The sequence below is a fragment of the Dermochelys coriacea genome, chromosome 8 (genome assembly GCF_009764565.3).
Source record: "Dermochelys coriacea isolate rDerCor1 chromosome 8, rDerCor1.pri.v4, whole genome shotgun sequence".
NCBI classification, from domain to species: Eukaryota; Metazoa; Chordata; order Testudines; family Dermochelyidae; genus Dermochelys; species Dermochelys coriacea.
In genome coordinates, this window is record NC_050075.1 from 38384655 (window position 1) to 38403093 (window position 18439).

Sequence of the window (18439 nt, forward strand, 5' to 3'; positions counted from 1 at the left end):
ACCCGGCGCTCTTCAGCATGGGGCTGCAGAGCGGGGAGATCCGGACAGCCCGCGCCTTTGCGGACAGAGATGCCGTGAAGCACAGGCTGGTCACCCTGGTGAAGGACAACGGGCAGCCGCCTCTGTCCGCCACAGTGACTCTCAACCTGGTGTTTGCGGAGAACTTCCAAGAGGCTCTTCCGGAAATGAGCGACCTATCGGGTGACTCGGCATCTCAGTCTGATTTACAGTTCTACTTGGTGTTGGCTTTAGCCCTGATCTCATTTTTATTTCTAATTACAATTATAGTGGTGATAGCCATGAAAGTTAGAAGTTCAAAAGGTTCCTCTATTCTTCAGTATGTCATGCCTGCTCTTTATTCCAAGGCTGATCCCAGATTCCTACCAGATTACAAAGATGGGACCTTGCCGTATTCCTATAATTTGTGTTTGGCTACAGACTGCGGGCAAAATGGATTTAACTTGCTTAAAAGTAGTGACCATAACATTACATCTGAGAATATCCTTTGCAATGACAACTCTGGGATTTTACTTGGGAATAATTGTGGTTCTGAAGCACCCAAATCCGGATCCGAAACTCTTCTCAAGGTGAGTTTTTGCATTATCGCGTTAGTTAATGTGTCGCTTCTCTGATTTTTAATTAAATTATTCAGACAATGAAAAATGATATTCATAAATATGTATAATCATGTGAACTAAAAGGTTTTTAGATTAATTATATTTTATATGTGTGCATTATTTCTCTTCGGTGTAGTAAATGTTTGGTATCAACCGGTGGTTAGTGCCTGTTGAATGGATCAAAGTGTTCAAAGTTCTGGTATTATTGCGAGTTGCTGATATACATTTTATAGCAGTAACTGTCTTACCTAAGATTTATGGAATGTGAAAATTCTACTCTCATCATCCTGTTAGAAATTTTGAAGGAAAGACGTTAGTCAGTGATGGACTATTCGAAGAATTATAACATTGGACATTTTAAATATTACATTTACCAATATGCTACAGTCCATAGTTGGCAGGGAACTTCAATACAGTTTCAAAGCAAAGTTTGTAACAGAACGTGGAGCCAATTGTTACTTCCAAATGATATCATGAAGGACCTATGTGTCATTGTCTATAACTTTTCCACTTTAATTAAAAATAAGTAAGTAGCACAGAAGTATGTCATATACAAAACCAAATATTCTTCCAATAGAAAAGTTAAACTAAACTAGAAATTAAATGTAAAACATTGCCTGGATATACTTACATATAGTTGTTAATTCTGCAGGAGTCCACGAGATTTTGGCCTATAATTTTCTCTCTTTTTTCTATATAGAACTCTCTAAACCTCTTTCCCTCTCTGGTCGTGATTCTGCATTAGTAGATAGAAAACATAACCACTTTGGATATATATTAGGTACCACAAACGAATAATCAGGAATATCATACCACCTTACTTAGTGTTGTATCACAATACCTACGGGATATTAGCCAGTGTAATTTTAGTAACTGTCTATTTTCCCATGACAGATGACAATATACAGCTGGTATTCTGTCCTCATTCCTCCTTAATAATTGTGTTTACTGAAAATTAATTGGTGGGATTTAAAATATCCCTCAACATGCAGCAATGATCAGTCTATGCCATCGTGAAAGAGTAAGTCTCTGTTTAAGAGGAGAGAGAAACACTCTTATTTTCTGATATATAAATTGCATTACTATGTGTAAACATATACAATATTTTTCCATTAAAATATCTTTGTGAACCCCTGACAAATGTATACACACAGCTGTATTTTATTCAGGCAAATACAACTGTGATATCACCCTGTAGTCTGGGAAATAAATAGTACATCTGTGTTCCTTTAGCACAACGAACTCTACTTAAATAATTGCTTATCAAGGACTATTTACTTACCGTAATTCCATGTAAAACTCAAAAAGGCGTATTGGTAAGTGTATACATTTTAAATAGAGGAAGTAACTATAAGTAAATAGTCGTGGGGAAAGATTAATTAATAAACAGATAGAAAGGTGTTGGATTTTTTTTTAAAAATTGCAGTTATTGGTTGAGACTCTGAGCGCCAATCAGGCAGAGGAATGGAAAGAGAGATCCAGCCAACCCCACCCGCAGCTACACAGCACAGAACACAGAGATCAGACTCAGAGGAATTTTACAGAGAAATATTTATGAAACAGGCTTAATTTTAACATCAGTGGTTGCGAAAATAGGACTACGGTTAAAAGAAAATCCATACCTGACTGGGAATCAGAGCACTATATACATCCGGAGAAAAATTGAGTATATACAAAGTCTCCGGGACTGCAAACGGCGAGCCCTGTTTTGTTTTTTATTGGTTCCCGTTTGGGAGGCGGTTTCTGGTCAGATTCGCTATTCGATCCCGGAGGAAACGCACACAGGCTCTTTCGGGGGGAATATAGCAAAGGATTTGGGACTGGATCTAAAAGAGCTCTCAGACTGCTGTGTCCGCATTGTTGCCAGAGGTAGGAGTCAGTATTTTGCTTTGAATGTTAAGAGTGGCCATTTATACACCACAGACAGAATAGACAGAGAGGAGATCTGTGGCCGGATAGGGATATGTTTGATAAAGCTTGAGGTTCTCCTTGAGGATAAAGCGAAGCTTTTTCCAGTTGAAGTTGAAATCATAGATATTAATGATAATGCTCCAGGCTTCTAATCAGAGAAATTAGAGTTAAAAATCAGCGAGACAACAGCAGTACAGACCCGGATTTCCCTGCAGCGGTCGCAGGATCCAGATGTGGGAATTAATTCTATCCAGATATATCAACTGAGCGATAATAGGCATTTCTCTCTGGATGTGCAAACTAGAACCAATGATGTGAAATATGCCGAGCTGGTGCTGGAAAAGTCTCTAGACCGGGTAGAACAAGCTGTTCACGATCTAATCCTCACAGCCACTGACGGAGGAGATCCAGTCAGGTCCCGCACTGCGCAAATCCGCGTTATTGTTCTTGATGCAAATGACAACGCGCCCGTTTTCACTGAGGCTATCTATAGAGCGAGGGTTTTGGAAAATGTGCCGAAAGGTTCCACGGTGGTATCAGTAAAAGCCACTGATCCGGATGAAGGAGTCAACAAAGAGTTAAAATACTCATTCAGAACAATCGTGGGAAAAGGTTCCCAAATATTCCACTTGGATTCTAGGACGGGAGAAGTAACAGTCGTGGGGAACTTGGACTTTGAGGAATCCGCATTATATGAAATCGAAGTGCAAGCCCATGACGGGGGAGGCCATTTCGACAGATCGAAAATACTGATCGTTGTTAGCGATGTGAATGACAACGCTCCAGAATTAACAATCACATCTCTCGTCAACTCCATCCCTGAGGACTCTCCCCGCGGAACTGTGATCGCCCTTTTAAATGTGCAAGATCTAGATTCCGGAGAGAATGGGGAAGTCACGTGCTCCATATCCAGCAACCTCCCCTTCCGGCTGAAGAAATTATTAGATAATTATTACAGTTTGGTGATTGACAGAACCCTGGACAGGGAGCAGGCATCGAATTACAATGTAACAGTTATAGCCACGGATCAAGGGACTCCTCCTTTGTCTTCAGTTACTTCCATCTTTCTACAAGTTTCAGACGAAAATGATAATCCTCCTATATTTAACCAGACGTCCTATATTTCGTACGTCAGAGAAAACAATGTTAAAGGAGCTTCCGTTTGCTCTGTAAAGGCAAATGACTACAACATGGAGGACAACTCCCGAATCACTTACTCCATTACTGGAACTCAGATCCAGGAAGTTCCGCTGTCCTCCTCCATCTCCATTAACTCCGAGACTGGGGCTCTCTACGCTCTGCGCTCCTTCGATTACGAACAGTGCCGGGAGATTCGGTTCCAAGTGCAGGCTCAGGATGGGGGTTCCCCACCTCTCAGCAGTAATGTCTCCGTCACTCTCTTTATACTGGATCAGAATGACAACAGCCCACACATCTTACACCCCTCCTTTCCCACCGATGGCTCCACGGGAGTGGAGTTGGCCCCTCGCTCCTCCGAGCCGGGTTACCTGGTCACTAAGGTGGTGGCGGTGGATGCAGACTCCGGGCAGAACGCCTGGCTCTCCTACCAGCTGCTGAAGGCTACAGAGCCGGGGCTCTTCTCTGTAGGACTCCACAGCGGCGAGATCAGGACAGCTCGCTCCTTCGTAGACAAAGATGCGCTCAAGCAAAGTCTGGTGGTTTCAGTGAAGGACAACGGGCAGCCCCCTCTCTCTGCCACGGCCACTGTCACGGTGGTGGTGACTGACAGCATCCCCGAAATCCTCTCCGATTTAAGCAGCCTCTCAGCTCCTGCAGACCCCCAGTCCAGCCTCACCTTGTATTTGGTGATCGCCGTGGCTTCCGTTTCCTGCTTGTTCTTTACCTTTATCATAGTGTTACTTACCCTGAGGCTCCGCAGGTGGAGAAACTCGCAGCTGTTTGATTCCTCGAGTGTGACTTTCAGTGGCGCTCCCGTTTGTGGGGATCGATGGAGTCAGAGCTTTTGTTTACTCCTACTCACATTAGGGTTCTCTAACCATGGACTCCAGAAAAAGCCAATTCAACTTCTCCAAAACAAACTATTCAAATACTCTGAGTAGTGAGCAAACTTGTGCGATAAAGGATCCTATTCTAGTTATTGAGGATGTAAGCATTAGTAACGGGGATCGGACCTCTGTTTAGGTGAGCTAAGGTTATTGTGTCTTCGTTCTTTGGGTCGAAAGTATATATTGTTTGTTTCTCGGGCAATGTAGAGGAAAATGATTCTTTGTGTTTGTTTGTGAGAGGAGGAAAGGCGGTAATTCCAGGCCCCACTGAAGTCAATAGTGAACTGTGTCTTCTATGTTGCAAGGGTTGGCTCTCGGAGCATTAGAATGTGTGACTTTCGATATATTAATTTTCAATCATTTACCTTTTCTTTTTAAATGGTACTTTGTTTCTATTTTTTCGGTGAAATTACACCCTTTTAATGTTTGTTTGAAACCAGGTTATCTTCCTGTATCTTCATATATCTGTTACCTACCTGGGATAGTACAGAAATGTCAGTGTATACAGTACTTCAATTTTATTGGAAGACAGGTTGATTTGAAGACCGTGAACCTCTTAAATTTAACGTAGTAAAAGGACTACCTTATTTTTTTGCATAATATAATTTAATCATGCGTACAATCATAGTTTTTTCCTTTAATTATTTAAATATTTCCCTATTGATATACATGTTCCCAATAGTCTGGCCTTTCACGTTTGAAAGTTATGGACATTTTTTATACAGCACATTATATAAGCACCCATTCAGCACGCACCTTAAGACACGCACCTGTATAAATGTAAACAAGTAAATAGCCCTCCTGATATAGATTCTTTGCTGAGTCGGGACATAATCATTACTTTATAATTATTTGTAGATTACTTACTTGTTGGTGAAGATATACCTATCAGCTTATAGAGGATTAATCCAATTTTTAAACCAAATGCATTTAAATTCCACCCTTATCTATTATTATGTAAATGTCAGAAATGCAGAATTATGAAACTAGCATATATGGCATCATTATAATATGCAATAATGTCTATAATTTTTGTTGTTTGTGTATTACCGTTGGGCCTTGAAACATTTAATGGTTTGATTCAACGTTTATAAAGGAGGTTATAGCATGACTTTGTAGTAATTTTATTATTAGAGAAAACGTTCTCATACATAGTCACGATTATATATTTGAAATGAGAGCTAACTAGTCACTATATTAAATCCCTTGGTCAGTGTTAATGCAGTGAACTCTGACTCATATACAAAAACAAATTATCAGAGCCTTATGTTGGATCCTGGTGGTGTCCTTTGAAGATTGGGTTTATAAATTAAATTTTCAAAATTCCTTGTGATGTTTCCTATTTAGAACACTTAATTGTTCTCTTCTATTCTATTTTATATAGGCTGTTATACTGCACTCATCACCATAGTATTTGAGCTCTTTCCAGTAGTGTATTAAGTGAGATGACTTATAGCTATCTTTGTTCTCTGTTAAAGAAGGCAAGATTAAAGAAATGTACCTTACACTTGGAGTGGAAGGTGGTGAGGTTTGTTAGGGTCCTTAGTTCTTAAAGTCTTGGACTAGCCCCAAGAAAGTTCTGTCTCCCATACAAACAAGCTTTACCCTTATGGTAAAGAGTTCCTTTTTGCCAGAAGAGCAAAATTGTCCACCAAGTTTTTCATTCCGCACCTTTAAACAATCTTTTTGATATCCTAGACCCAAGGCCATACAGCGCTTTGAATATGACGGATATCTTAAACTTTATTCAATTCTTGTATGGGAAGCCAGGGTAGAGAGTAGAGGACAGGTTTGAAGTGCTACTGGTATCCTGTGTTGCTGAATAGATGCACTACAGTGCTCTATACTATGGAATTTCCTTAACACTGAAGGCTTTATGCCAGGCATATCACATAGCTGTAGACTAGGCAAGAGAATAACTGAGGTCAGGTCATCATCTGACAGGATGGGGCAGTCTCCTAGCTAACCAGAGATGATAGAAAGTGCTACTTGTCCAAGAGGATGAGAATGGATGCCTGCCTTTTATCCATTGACTGAAGGAAATTATCCATCAGTGCCACTCAAACCATATCCATTCCATCTCCTGGTCTGAATCTGATTGTGCTAGGTCTAGAATATTAACGTTAGTTAGATAATATTGTAGTTGGCCTTTGGGTAGCTATTCTGTGAGTTTATTCAGGAATGGGAGGTTTTACTTTGGGTGCTGGATGGCTAGAACTGATGTATCCAGGGTGGGTTTATTTGATGTTGGTTAGATGACTGCGTGTTTGAAGGAAGAAGGGTAGATTCCTTCTCTGAATATGGCATTGGCTATTTTTGTCATGAGTTGCACCAGGTGCTCATGACTCTTTCACAATTCAGGAAGGACATGGATCTGATTCACAAGTCTTGGGTTGGGACTTTTCTAGAGTGTCCTTAACTTCTTGATAAGTGAATGCACTGAATTCCGGGAATGCATATGGTCTGTTGATTGGTGAGTATAGGTAGAGTGGATCCAGGCTACTTGAAAAGGTTTTCTGAATGTGCATGATCTTCTTAGTGAAGTAGGATGATAGCTCTTTGCAGGGCTTGGTACTCAGTTCTGATGCAGGTTGTAGTAATTAAGGATTAAGGAACTGGTTTACCACTCTGGGTAGCTCCTTATGGTGGGATTTGGCATCCTCAGTGCAGGCTAATAGGAGGGTTATTTTGGCCTGTAATAAAGTCTCAGTACAGGGTTTGAGGAACTTATTACATTTCATCCTCTGTGTATCAGCTTTTGTTTCCCACCATTAGCACTTAATTTGCCATCCCTCTTTCTTCATCCAGTGCAGAATGTCAGAAAATCCAGGAATTCTTTTTGGCCCGTTGAGAGGAAGTGGCCATTTGGGGACCATTTGGTCAATAATCAAGGCTCATGTACAATGATAATGATTCACCACGTCCTCCTCTTCTCATTCTGTGGGTGGAATGCTGTTGTCCTTTAGCAGCCTTTGGGATTTCTTGGGGTCCATGTGTCTTCATGGCCAAATCAGGATCACTTGTCTCGTTGCTTGAGAACTGGAAGATCTCTAACCAATGCTGTAATTAGGTGATGGTCTATCCAAGACTGTGGTTGGGTATTGGTATCCTTGATCTTGACATCTAGGCTGAAGATCAGGTCCAGGGTTTGACAATCTGCATAAGATGGACAAGAGATTACCAGTGAAAGACCTAAAGAGGCAAGAAAGGAGGTGAATTTTGGGGCTTTTGCATTTGCAGCCTTTTAAATATGTATGTTGAAATCTCCCAGGATGACAAGCTGGGGAATGTCACCACCATAACTGAAAAGGTATCAGTGAGCTCCTTTATGAATCCTTTAGTCAGTCATGGTGTTTAAATAAGCATAAAAGCTATGTTAGCTTTGGCTCTGATTTCTATTGTCAGATGAATTAATTTGAATGTTGTCTTACTTTTTTGATTTGATGTTTGATGAGAAGATGAGTGCAGTGCTGCCTGCTGTCTTGTCTTGTCTAGGTCTGTGATACACCTAGTATCCTAGGAGGATGAGGTGGGCTAGAATGGGTGTCATTCAGCCAGGTCTCAGTGATGTGGGCTATACTGGGTACTTCATCACTGATGAGGTTATGGATTATTCTCCTGTAAATCATTCCATTTGCACCTCAGGAGGTGTGCTCTTGGGAACCTGACCAGGATTATAACTATTCAATCACTTGAGAGTAAAAAGTCCTTACCTTAAATGATCCTAATGTCTTATTCTCTTTATGATGGATTGCTCTCATTGGAACATCATGGTTATGCTTCACAATTGTATAATGCTGTCCAACCAAGGGTTTGATCTTTGCTTACAGAAATCAACGGGAGTGTTTCTCCTCTGCCATCAGTTGGCTTTAGATCAGCCCCCCAAGGCATTAAAATTACAATGAATATTAATTTCCCAACAACCCTGTCTATTTAATAAGATTTTATTATCACAATTTTAAATATGGTGAAGGTCAAGCACAGAGAGATTTGGGCCAATTTCTTTTTCAAATCTGCATGCTTAAAATTAGGCACCTAAATATAAACACTTGAATAAGTGGTCTGTTTCAAGAGTTAGTAGTAAACAAAAATCCCAGTAAAGTCAATTAGAAAACATGTTCCACATCCCTGAACATCAAGTCACTTACATATATTTATAATTATGCATTTAATTACCTTACTTGAAGCACACAAAGTTGAACAAATTGGCCTAAGTGACTTTCCAGATGTCATGCACAGGAATTTTGTGGCAGAACTAAGAAGAGAACCCAGATCTCTAGACTCAAGGCCCAATGCTTAAATCATAAAACCGTTCATAGATTATTTTAAACAAAAATCCAAAATGGGCAAGAGTTTTGCACCTATGTTTTAATCCTGAAAAGGGAGTTGAAAAGTGTTTAGTCTTATCATAGAATCATGCCATCCTTTTTCAGCATCGAAAATGGTTGGCTTTCTTTGTTCTCTATAGATGAAATATTATGTTATCTCTTTTGTAAATAACAGAAGGTCCACACAAGATCTCTCAGAACTTGATTGTTAGGGAACTGTGATGTCTTATATAAAATTAATTATAATACTGACAATCTATTTAATGTCATATTAATCCTCCAGTCAGTTACTTCTATGATATTGAATCAACCCTTTGATTTCTCTGAGGCAGATATATTGTAATCCAAAAGCAAAGCGTAACTTTGCACCTTTCCAGAGTGAATCTAACTCATTCAGTTTTACTTCTTTCTCAAAATACCTGTCTTGAAGACTAGTTGTCTACCGCTTTATAATCTTTTACCCTCCAAAATTAGTCATGTGGAAGAAAGAAATTACACTTCCTTCTATTTCGGGCTCCTGTGATTTCCCCTCTCAAGACGCAATTCATTTAGCATTGCGATTCTCTTACTAAGACGCAGAGTGCCGCTGTTGGCCAATGCGGAGCAAGGGCTGCTGCCGGAGGTACACCGGAGCCCACTGCAAAGCGATTATACAGTTACTCAGTGCAGATCTCGGATGAAGGAGAGCAGAGGGACGGTGTTTCTGCTAAAAGAAGGCCTTCCGCGGTATCGGATTTCTGAGGTAAAGTTAAGCAGGAGAATGGATTTTATTTATGTTTTATTACTCAGGATTCTTACAATCTGAAGGGATTTTGGTCCGGAATATCTATTCAAAATACACCGGGAAAGGAAACTAAGGCGCTGAGAGTGACTGAGATGGAAACCAGACACAGACAGACAGCCGGAGCAGTGAGATGGCAAATACTGTTGTTATTCTCTTTGTTCTGCCGGGCGGTCTCGGAGCAGATTCGTTATTCGATTCCTGAGGAAATGGCCAAAGGGTCCCTTGTGGGGAACCTCGCTAAGGATTTGGGGCTGAATGTGAGAGAACTGCCGCTGCGAAAGCTTCGCGTGAATTCGGAACATAAATATTTCACTTTAAATGAGGAACATGGCAACCTGTATGTAAATTACAGGCTAGACCGGGAGAAACTATGCGGGGAGACACCCCTTTGTGTCTTAAATTTAGAAGCTGTGGTTGAAAACCCTTTAAATATTTTCCACGTGAACGTCGCAATCCAGGACATTAATGATAATACACCACGGTTCGTTAAAAATAATATCGATTTAGAAATTAATGAATTAGCACAGCCCGGTGCGCGATTTCCGCTAGAACCTGCGCAAGATCCCGATGTTGGAATCAACTCACTGCAGAGTTACCACCTTAGTCCAAATCCATATTTTGTTTTGGAACTAAATGAAAATCCGGACGGCAACAAATATGCAGAATTAGTGTTAGAGAAACCTTTGGATCGAGAAAAAGAAAGGTTTCTTAATTTAATCTTGTCCTCTGTTGATGGGGGAGAGCCAGTCAAAACGGGGACAGTTCCGATTAAGATTAACATTATTGATGCCAATGACAACCCCCCTAAATTCACTGAAAAAATCTACAAAGTCAACATGAGAGAAAACCTTCCGAAAGGAACCCTAGTGCTTCAGGTGAAAGCGACTGATGCAGATGAAGGTACAAATGCAAAAATAACATATTATTTCAGCAACATACCGCAGAGAGTGCAGCAACTTTTCGATCTGGATGCTAGTAATGGAAAGATTACAGCAAAAGATATTTTGGACTTTGAAGAAAAAAATAGCTACACGATGGGCGTGGAAGCCAGGGATGGGGGAAGTCTGACTGCCCACTCTAAAGTTCAAATAGAAATTCTCGATGAGAACGACAACGCCCCCGAAGTGACATTGACATCTGTATCCAGTCCCATTCCCGAAGACTCACTTCCCGGAACAGTGATAGCTCTCATCAAAGCCCGTGACCGCGATGATGGAGGAAATGGAGACGTCACCTGTCGCATTCAAGATAATTTTCCATTTAAAATTATATCATCTACTAATAATTATTACAAGCTCCTTACAGACAGCACCCTGGACAGGGAAAGGACCCCGGAGTACAATATCACAATCACAGCCACAGACAAAGGCTCTCCGCCCCTCTCCACCCAGAAAACCATCCTGTTGCAGATCTCGGATATCAATGACAACGCCCCTGTCTTTGAGAAACTTTCCTACGCCGCCTATGTGCCAGAAAACAATCCCTCCCGGGCTTCTATTTTCAGTGTAAAAGCCTCAGACCGGGATCTGGACCGGAACGCCCGAGTCACTTATTCCATCCTGAGCAGCAGCCTCCAGGAGCTGCCTCTCTCCTCCTACATCTCCATTAACTCCCAGACCGGAGCGATCTATGCGCAGCGCGCCTTCGACTACGAGCAATTCCGGGAGTTTGAGATGCAAGTGAAGGCCCAAGACGGCGGGTCCCCGCTTCTCAGCAGCAATGTCACCGTCAGGGTGTTTATTGTGGATGAGAATGATAACGCCCCTCGCATCCTGTACCCCTCCGTCGGAGCCGATGGCTCCGCCTTGTTCGAGATGGTGCCTCGCTCGGCCGAGGCAGGTTATCTGGTGACTAAGGTGGTGGCGGTGGATGCTGACTCAGGACACAATGCCTGGCTCTCCTACCAGCTGCTCCAGGCCACGGACCCGGCGCTCTTCAGCATGGGGCTGCAGAGCGGGGAGATCCGGACAGCCCGCGCCTTTGCGGACAGAGATGCCGTGAAGCACAGGCTGGTCACCCTGGTGAAGGACAACGGGCAGCCGCCTCTGTCCGCCACAGTGACTCTCAATCTGGTGTTTGCGGAGAACTTCCAAGAGGCTCTTCCGGAAATGAGCGACCGATCGGGTGACTCGGCATCTCAGTCTGATTTACAGTTCTACTTGGTGTTGGCTTTAGCCTTGATCTCATTTTTATTCCTCCTGACAGTGACCCTGGCCACTGTGATGAAATTGCAAAGCTCAAGAAAACCTAAATTACTTCAGTGTTTTGGTCGTGACCCTTTTTCCACGACTGTCCCTACATTCCCACCAAATTATGGAGATGGTACTTTGCCGTATTCTTATCAGCTATGTTTATCCTCAGAATCTAAGAAAAATGAATTTTCTTTCCTGACACCTAATGCGCAGATATCAGAGAATGTTCTGTGCAGTGAGAACTTTGGGACCTTACTTATGAACAACGGATGTAGCGTCTTAGCATCTGATACGGAGACTGCTGAAGTGGTAAGTTTCTAGTTCCGTGATTTATATGATTTTTAGATGTATTACTTGTTTTCATAATTGTGCAGGGCTAATCTTCCTTAAATAATATAGGAGACCTTTGTTAAACTGTTGTTGTTTTGTAGTATTTCCCGGCACTCACAATTGCATGAATTTGTTTTCACTGTACCCCGTTCGGGGGGTGCCCATCTTACAGGGCATGAAGAAGTAAAATAACTTGCGTAAGGTCAGAAAAGAGAAGTATAATAGAATAAATTCAGATTTCTTAAGTCCCCTCAATTGCCTTAACAACCACTCCCTCCTGCATCTCCAAGGAAGAATATCCTTCCTCTCATTTCAGTGGATTTCTTTACAATAACTGGTTTCAGAGTAGCAGCCGTGTTAGTCTGTATTCGCAAAAAGAAAAGGAGTACTTGTGGCACCTTAGAGACTAACAAATTTATTTGAGCATAAGCTTTCGTGAGCTGAAGTGAGCTGTAGCTTACAAAAGCTTATGCTCAAATAAATTTGTTAGTCTCTAAGGTGCCTCAAGTAGTCCTTTTCTTTTTACAATAACTACATTTCTAGGAGCCTTTTTATATTTAAAAGGGTGTACTGCTTCTTGTGAGTAAGAAAAAATAATTATTCCAATATATTAACAATTTTTTTTAAAAAAAAATACCTTTTTAATTGCTTCTTTGGAAGTATTCCCTTTTTGCTGTTCCATGGGAAATTGAATAATGATTCCCAGATATAAAAAGATTCTGTTATTCATTTTAAGTGTCACATGTCTTTCATTTTACAGACACACAATTACATATCTGTAAAATACACTAATATAGAGTAAAGATTTCATTGACATGGCTTTCTAAAGGCTGCATTATTCACCTGTGGCAAATCTTTAGTCAATTATTCAGGTCCTCCTAACCAGGTGATGATAAAACCTTTACGCCAAACCTTCCTATAATCTGTGTGTATCATATATATTACGGAACTACTTTTTGAAGTTTTTGAATAAAAAATGAAAGTATTTAAGTTTTGAAAGCTTGTAATTTTTCAGTGTTTAAAGTCAGTTTGCATCCCATGGCAAAGCTATAACCTCTGCTTTTCAATAATGTAGCGATTCTATTTCTGCAGGGTCAGAGTTGTATGATTAAATAATGCCTGACCTGGGACTTGGGCCCCAATAATTAAAAGTGGACATTCCATATTTAGGGAATGGGAAGTGTATTTTTCTGTGAGTTGCTGTTATGTCAGTTCTTTGAACCTGATCTATGGATCAGAATACTGAATAGTGTCCTGGAGATCAGTTAGTGGGCAGAATGATGGTGATGGATTGTAGGTGATTGTGTGTGGTTCCAAATGTCTCTTCCTGGTTTGGGCATATATAATGCTCTTACAGTACAAAGGAGCCCATAACTTCTCCTACTACTAGATCTTCTAAAATTGAATGTGGATATTGCCAGATAAAAAAACTGAATACAATATTTAATATTACCCATTAGGCACAGTACATACAAACAGACAGCTTTCCCAGCATCTCTTTAACACTCATATTTCATCCATTAATAGATTCTGAGGCTAGAAGGGATCATTGTGATCATATGGTCTGCCCTTTCCAAGAGCTCCAACGCTTATTGAAAAATCAATATTAATGGTTCAATGCACTCCTCAGCCACTTCTTTTAAAACTTCTGGATGCAAGTTATCTGGACCTACTGATTTAAGATGTCTAACTTTGTAGCTTCTGTTAAGATCCTCCAGAGACACTATTGGATTGAAAAGAGTGTTATCACCATATGATGAGGCTGCTGTAATGCTACCTGCAGTGACTCAAGAGCATGCATACCAAGCTCAGGGTAGATTGTTAGGAAGCAGGGCACAAACCACAAATTGGTGTGAATTCTATTCTTAGATTTCACCAACAAATCATCAAGTGGAACTTCCTCAGGCATTATAAAAGCCTTAACATGGAGTCACAGACAGTCTCCTTACGTTCTCTCATCTGTCTCACCACACAGGTGAGCATACTTTTGTGATAGCTGGTCTCTTATACCAAGAGTCACAACAATATTCAGGTTAGTCCCAGTCCCAAAGGACCAGACACTTACCCCAGGTCAGTTGCGCCTTAGAGTTCACACCAAAGACATCGCTTATAGTCAATCCTATAATAAACTATATAAATATTTATTAAATAGGAAAAGGAAACAGGAGAGTTATTTACAAGGTTAAAGTGGGTAAACAGATAAACAAATGTTACAGTCTTAAGTTTCAAAAGGTAATAGAAACTTCTATAATAAGAAAGCTGTATATGTCCCTTAGGACTAACCCAGGCTAAACAGCTGGGGATCTTGTGCTTATGCCTGGAAACACACCTTGCTTCCCAGAGCCCAAGAAGCATAGAGATGATAAATTCCTTCTTGTTAGGGGTTATATTCTCTCCTTCTCACATGGTTCCAGCTGCAAAGGTCAGCTGATATGAGGAGTTCCTTGAATGACTCATCTTCACTGTGAGGAGGCAGAACAACAACATCATCATCTTTGGTCCTCTTGTTGACAGTACATAGGGAACTTCCAGTTGCAACATCCACAGTAGTCCATCTGATATTGATAGCCTTTCCATTTGTGAAGGGCACAACTCTTTTTGATGAAGATCACCCCTTCACAATAATTCATGTCTCTGTTCTGTCTGGTGATTTACACAGTCACAGAGGCGCACAATACATCATCATGATGTTCTTATTACGCCTCTAGTGTTTAGGGCAGTGATGAAGCTCATCCACTCCTGTCTGTTTCTGGCAAGTCTTTTAATGGTTCCCCTTCTGTGCCCAAGGTTTTTCAGCTCAGCTTCCACAGCTCTTTGCCATGTTTTTGGGCGTCCTCATTTTCATTTGCCTCCAGGTGTCCATCGCTACTCTGGTGATGGAATCACTTTCCATCCAAAGCACATGACCAATCCATCTCCAACGCCTCCTGGCAATGGTGCTCAGATCCTCTTGGCTGCATTGTGTCAACAGATCTTGGTTTGAGATTGTTCTGGGCCAAAAGATAGAGGATTTTTCTGAGGCAGGTTGTATGGAATGAAGACAGTTTGGACATGACATACTTTCTCTTTCCCCAGCATTCTGCACTATAAAGTAGTGTTGAAAGTATGCAGTTCTGATAAATCTTGAGTTTTGGTGTTGTATTTTGATGATTTCCAGACTGTATTTAAGATCCTTAAGATGTTCCTGGATTTATTGATTTTGTTCTGGATGTCCTGGCTTGTTCCACCATCCTGGCTGAGGGTGCTGCCCAAGTAAGTGAATGTTGGTGAGAACATAATCTCTACATTGGTGAGAACATAATCCTTTATCTATACTGGTGATGCAATATTAAAGGTCATATCATCTGTCTTATTGCAGTTGATTTTCAGTCCAATTTGCTGGCTGAATGCATTGAGTCAAGTTGTTTTTTCTTGTATATGGTGTTGGATACGTGATAAGAGAGTGACATCATCTGCGAAGTCCAGGTCTTCAAGGGATGAGAAGAGTGTCCATTTAATTCCTCTTGGCATGTCTTCTGTTGTATGCCGCATTACCCAGTTGATGGCAATGTTAAAGATTGCAGACATGACACACCCCTGATGTACTCCTGTTTTGACTTAAAAACTGAGCTCACTGTGATCAACATTGCATGTAAAGTTGAAATAGAAGCTTTTGATTACATTGATTATACAGAAAAGAATTCCATATGCCTGCAGAATGCACCATACACTGGTCCTGTGAATGCTATCAAAAGTCTTCTTAAAGTCTATGAAATTTATGTAGAGTTGCCATTGCCATTCTAAGCACTGTTCAATTATTTTTCATAGAGTGAAGATCTGGTCTGTGCATCCACACCCTTTCCAAAAACCAGCTTGCTCTTTTCTGAGAATGCTATCAGCTGCCTCTGATATACGCTGGACTATGATATTTTCACAATACTTTGCTTGGCACAGATAAAAGTGTGATACCATGCCAGTTATTACAATCACAGAGTTCCTTTCTTTGGTATCTTCACTATAACCCCATTTGTCCACTTATCTGGCACTTTTTTCCTTTCCCAGACTGATATAAATAGGGGGGCCAGTATAGATGCTGCTAATTTAGGATTTACCTTGAACAATTCTGCATTCAACCTATCCTTGCCAGGAGTTTTCCCATTTTTTAAGGATTTGATGACTTGAATGATATCTTCCTTAGTTCGGGTATCTGTGTTGATATCAAGATCTTCCTCTGCCTCCTGCATGTTTGTTTCCTCTTTAGGTCGCTCCCTGTTCAGCAATTTTTTGAAATGCTCTGTCCAGTGCATTTTTTGTTCTTTTTTTATTTTTAGTAGGTGTCCTTGTTTGCTCCTGATGAGAGTATTTGTTGGTGTCTGCCGTTTATCACTGATAAGCCACTTCATTTTGTGGATGGTTCCTTGTTCAACACGAGCAGCTGCATCCTCTGCTTGTGTTGCCAGATTATCAATATAATGCCGTTTGTCCATTCTTACAAGGTGTTTGACCTCCCGGTGTGCCTTGCTAAACTGCTCATGGTATTTGTCCTTTAGCTTCTGGGGTTTTGTATCTAAAACTTTTTTCTTCAGGGCTTGTCTGGTTTCTATGGCGTTCCATGTGCTGGGTGTAATTCACTACTTCCTTCTCTTCTGCCTGTAGCCTAGACAGGCTTCACTGCACTGCTGTTGCTTTGTCCCACTTCTTGTTGATCTCCTCATCTGCATTCTCCTCCTCTTCATCAAGGTCTGCAAGTGCTTGAAACCTGTTCATTAACTGCAGAACGAAGACTTTCTGTATTTCAGGGGACTTTAGCTTGTCAATGTCATAACATCTATGTCCCTTGTTTGGTGAACTCACACTTCTCAGTTTTAGCTTGATGAAGGCTGTCACAAGGTGGTGGTCACTTCCAACATTTGCACACCTTTTCACTGTCACATCTGTCAGTGAGCATCACCATTTGCCATTGATCATCATATGGTCAATCCGGTTCTTATCTCTGCCATTTGTAGACCATCATGTCAGCTTGTGAATTTCACACTGTTCAAATAGGGTTCCGCTGATGACTAGGTCATTCATATCAACAAGCCTGTCTCTGTTTTCATTCATGGTGCCACACCCATGTCTTCCCATTGCTCTGTCATTGTTTGTGTTGTCCTTACCAACCTTGGCATTTAGGTCTCCTATGACAATAGTTAGGTCATCGCATAATACTCTCTCTAACTCCGACTGTAGTGTAAGGTAGAATTTGTCCTTTACTTCTTCATCACTGTCATTTGTCGGAGCATAGCATAGCACTGAATCATGGTCATATTATTACACCCTCCTGGTGTTGTCCATCATCCCATCCAGAAAACAGCAAAGTTTCTCCCAAGGATGTTAATCTTCCTGATCCCATCCATCTGCTCTCACTGACACCCAGGATGTGTAAGCTGTAGCATCTTATCTCTGCTGTGACCTGAGCTAGCTTCCCTGTTTTGTACATTGTCCATATGTTAAAAAAAAAAGTTTGGGTTTTGTCTTGATGTTGAGCACTTCAATCTTCATGCCAGTGGCTTCCTTTTGACTTTCATCACTGGCAGTCATATGGGTCACTGACTCCTGAAGGCCATCACACACAGTAATGATTGATTTCTCTGTCACTGTTTCCATAACATATTTTGTGTTTTACGGGATAGGGTTGTTAGCCAAACCCTAACCCCTAACTTGGAGGACCAGGATGTCTGTTTTGTCTGGCCCCTCCCCCACAGACCAATCCATCATGGTTGAACCTTCCAGGAGCAAAAAGCCCCTGCCGACACAGACTCTGGGGATCATTAGAGCATGCAAGCTGTCCTGCCATGACAAGGCACAGACACCAAAGGACAGTATAATACAACCCCTCAATATTACCATATAGTCATTTTGTGTGGAGTGACTCATGAACATGGATGCCAAACTCAGGGCAGATTGTTACAAACCAGGGTACAAACCCCAAAATGGTTGTGTGTTCAGTAATTTTCACCAAGCAAGTACTAAGTGTGAACTCCTCAAGCACTATAACAGCCTTAACATGGAGTTACAGACAGTCCCCTTGGGAACTCCAGTCTATCGTGCCACCCAGGCAAGCCTTCCTTCATGATAGATGGTCCCTTTCACGAAAAATGACAATAATATTCAGGTTACTCCCAGTCCCAAAGGACCAGTCACTTACCCCAGGTCAATTGTACCTTAGATCTCTCACCAAAGAAAATGCTTGTAGCCAATTCTATAATTCTAAATAAAGATTTATTAACTA

At 41.2% G+C, this 18439-nt stretch overlaps 2 protein-coding genes across 17 annotated transcripts in view; both read left to right on the forward strand.

The window, feature by feature from the left end:
- The window catches only part of LOC119859844 (protocadherin gamma-C5-like), a 372734-nt gene that overhangs the window by 201239 nt on the left and 153056 nt on the right, over window positions 1-18439 (forward strand). The window contains exon 1 of one of the 16 annotated variants that reach the window (XM_038412613.2): window positions 9547-12168. The exons of the other annotated variants lie outside the window; for them this stretch is intronic. Within the exon in view, the coding sequence (XP_038268541.1) occupies window positions 9760-12168 (2409 nt within the window). The 5' untranslated portion in view covers window positions 9547-9759. Of the gene's footprint in view, window positions 1-9546; window positions 12169-18439 lie in introns of those variants that run through there. 16 annotated transcript variants of the gene reach the window in all.
- Window positions 18-18439, forward strand: part of LOC119859868 (protocadherin gamma-A10-like) — a 159159-nt gene continuing 140737 nt past the window's right edge. Inside the window, 3 exon segments of the mRNA XM_043490686.1 lie at window positions 18-587; window positions 2078-4473; window positions 4475-4691. Of these exon segments, the coding sequence (XP_043346621.1) occupies window positions 18-587; window positions 2078-4473; window positions 4475-4691 (3183 nt within the window).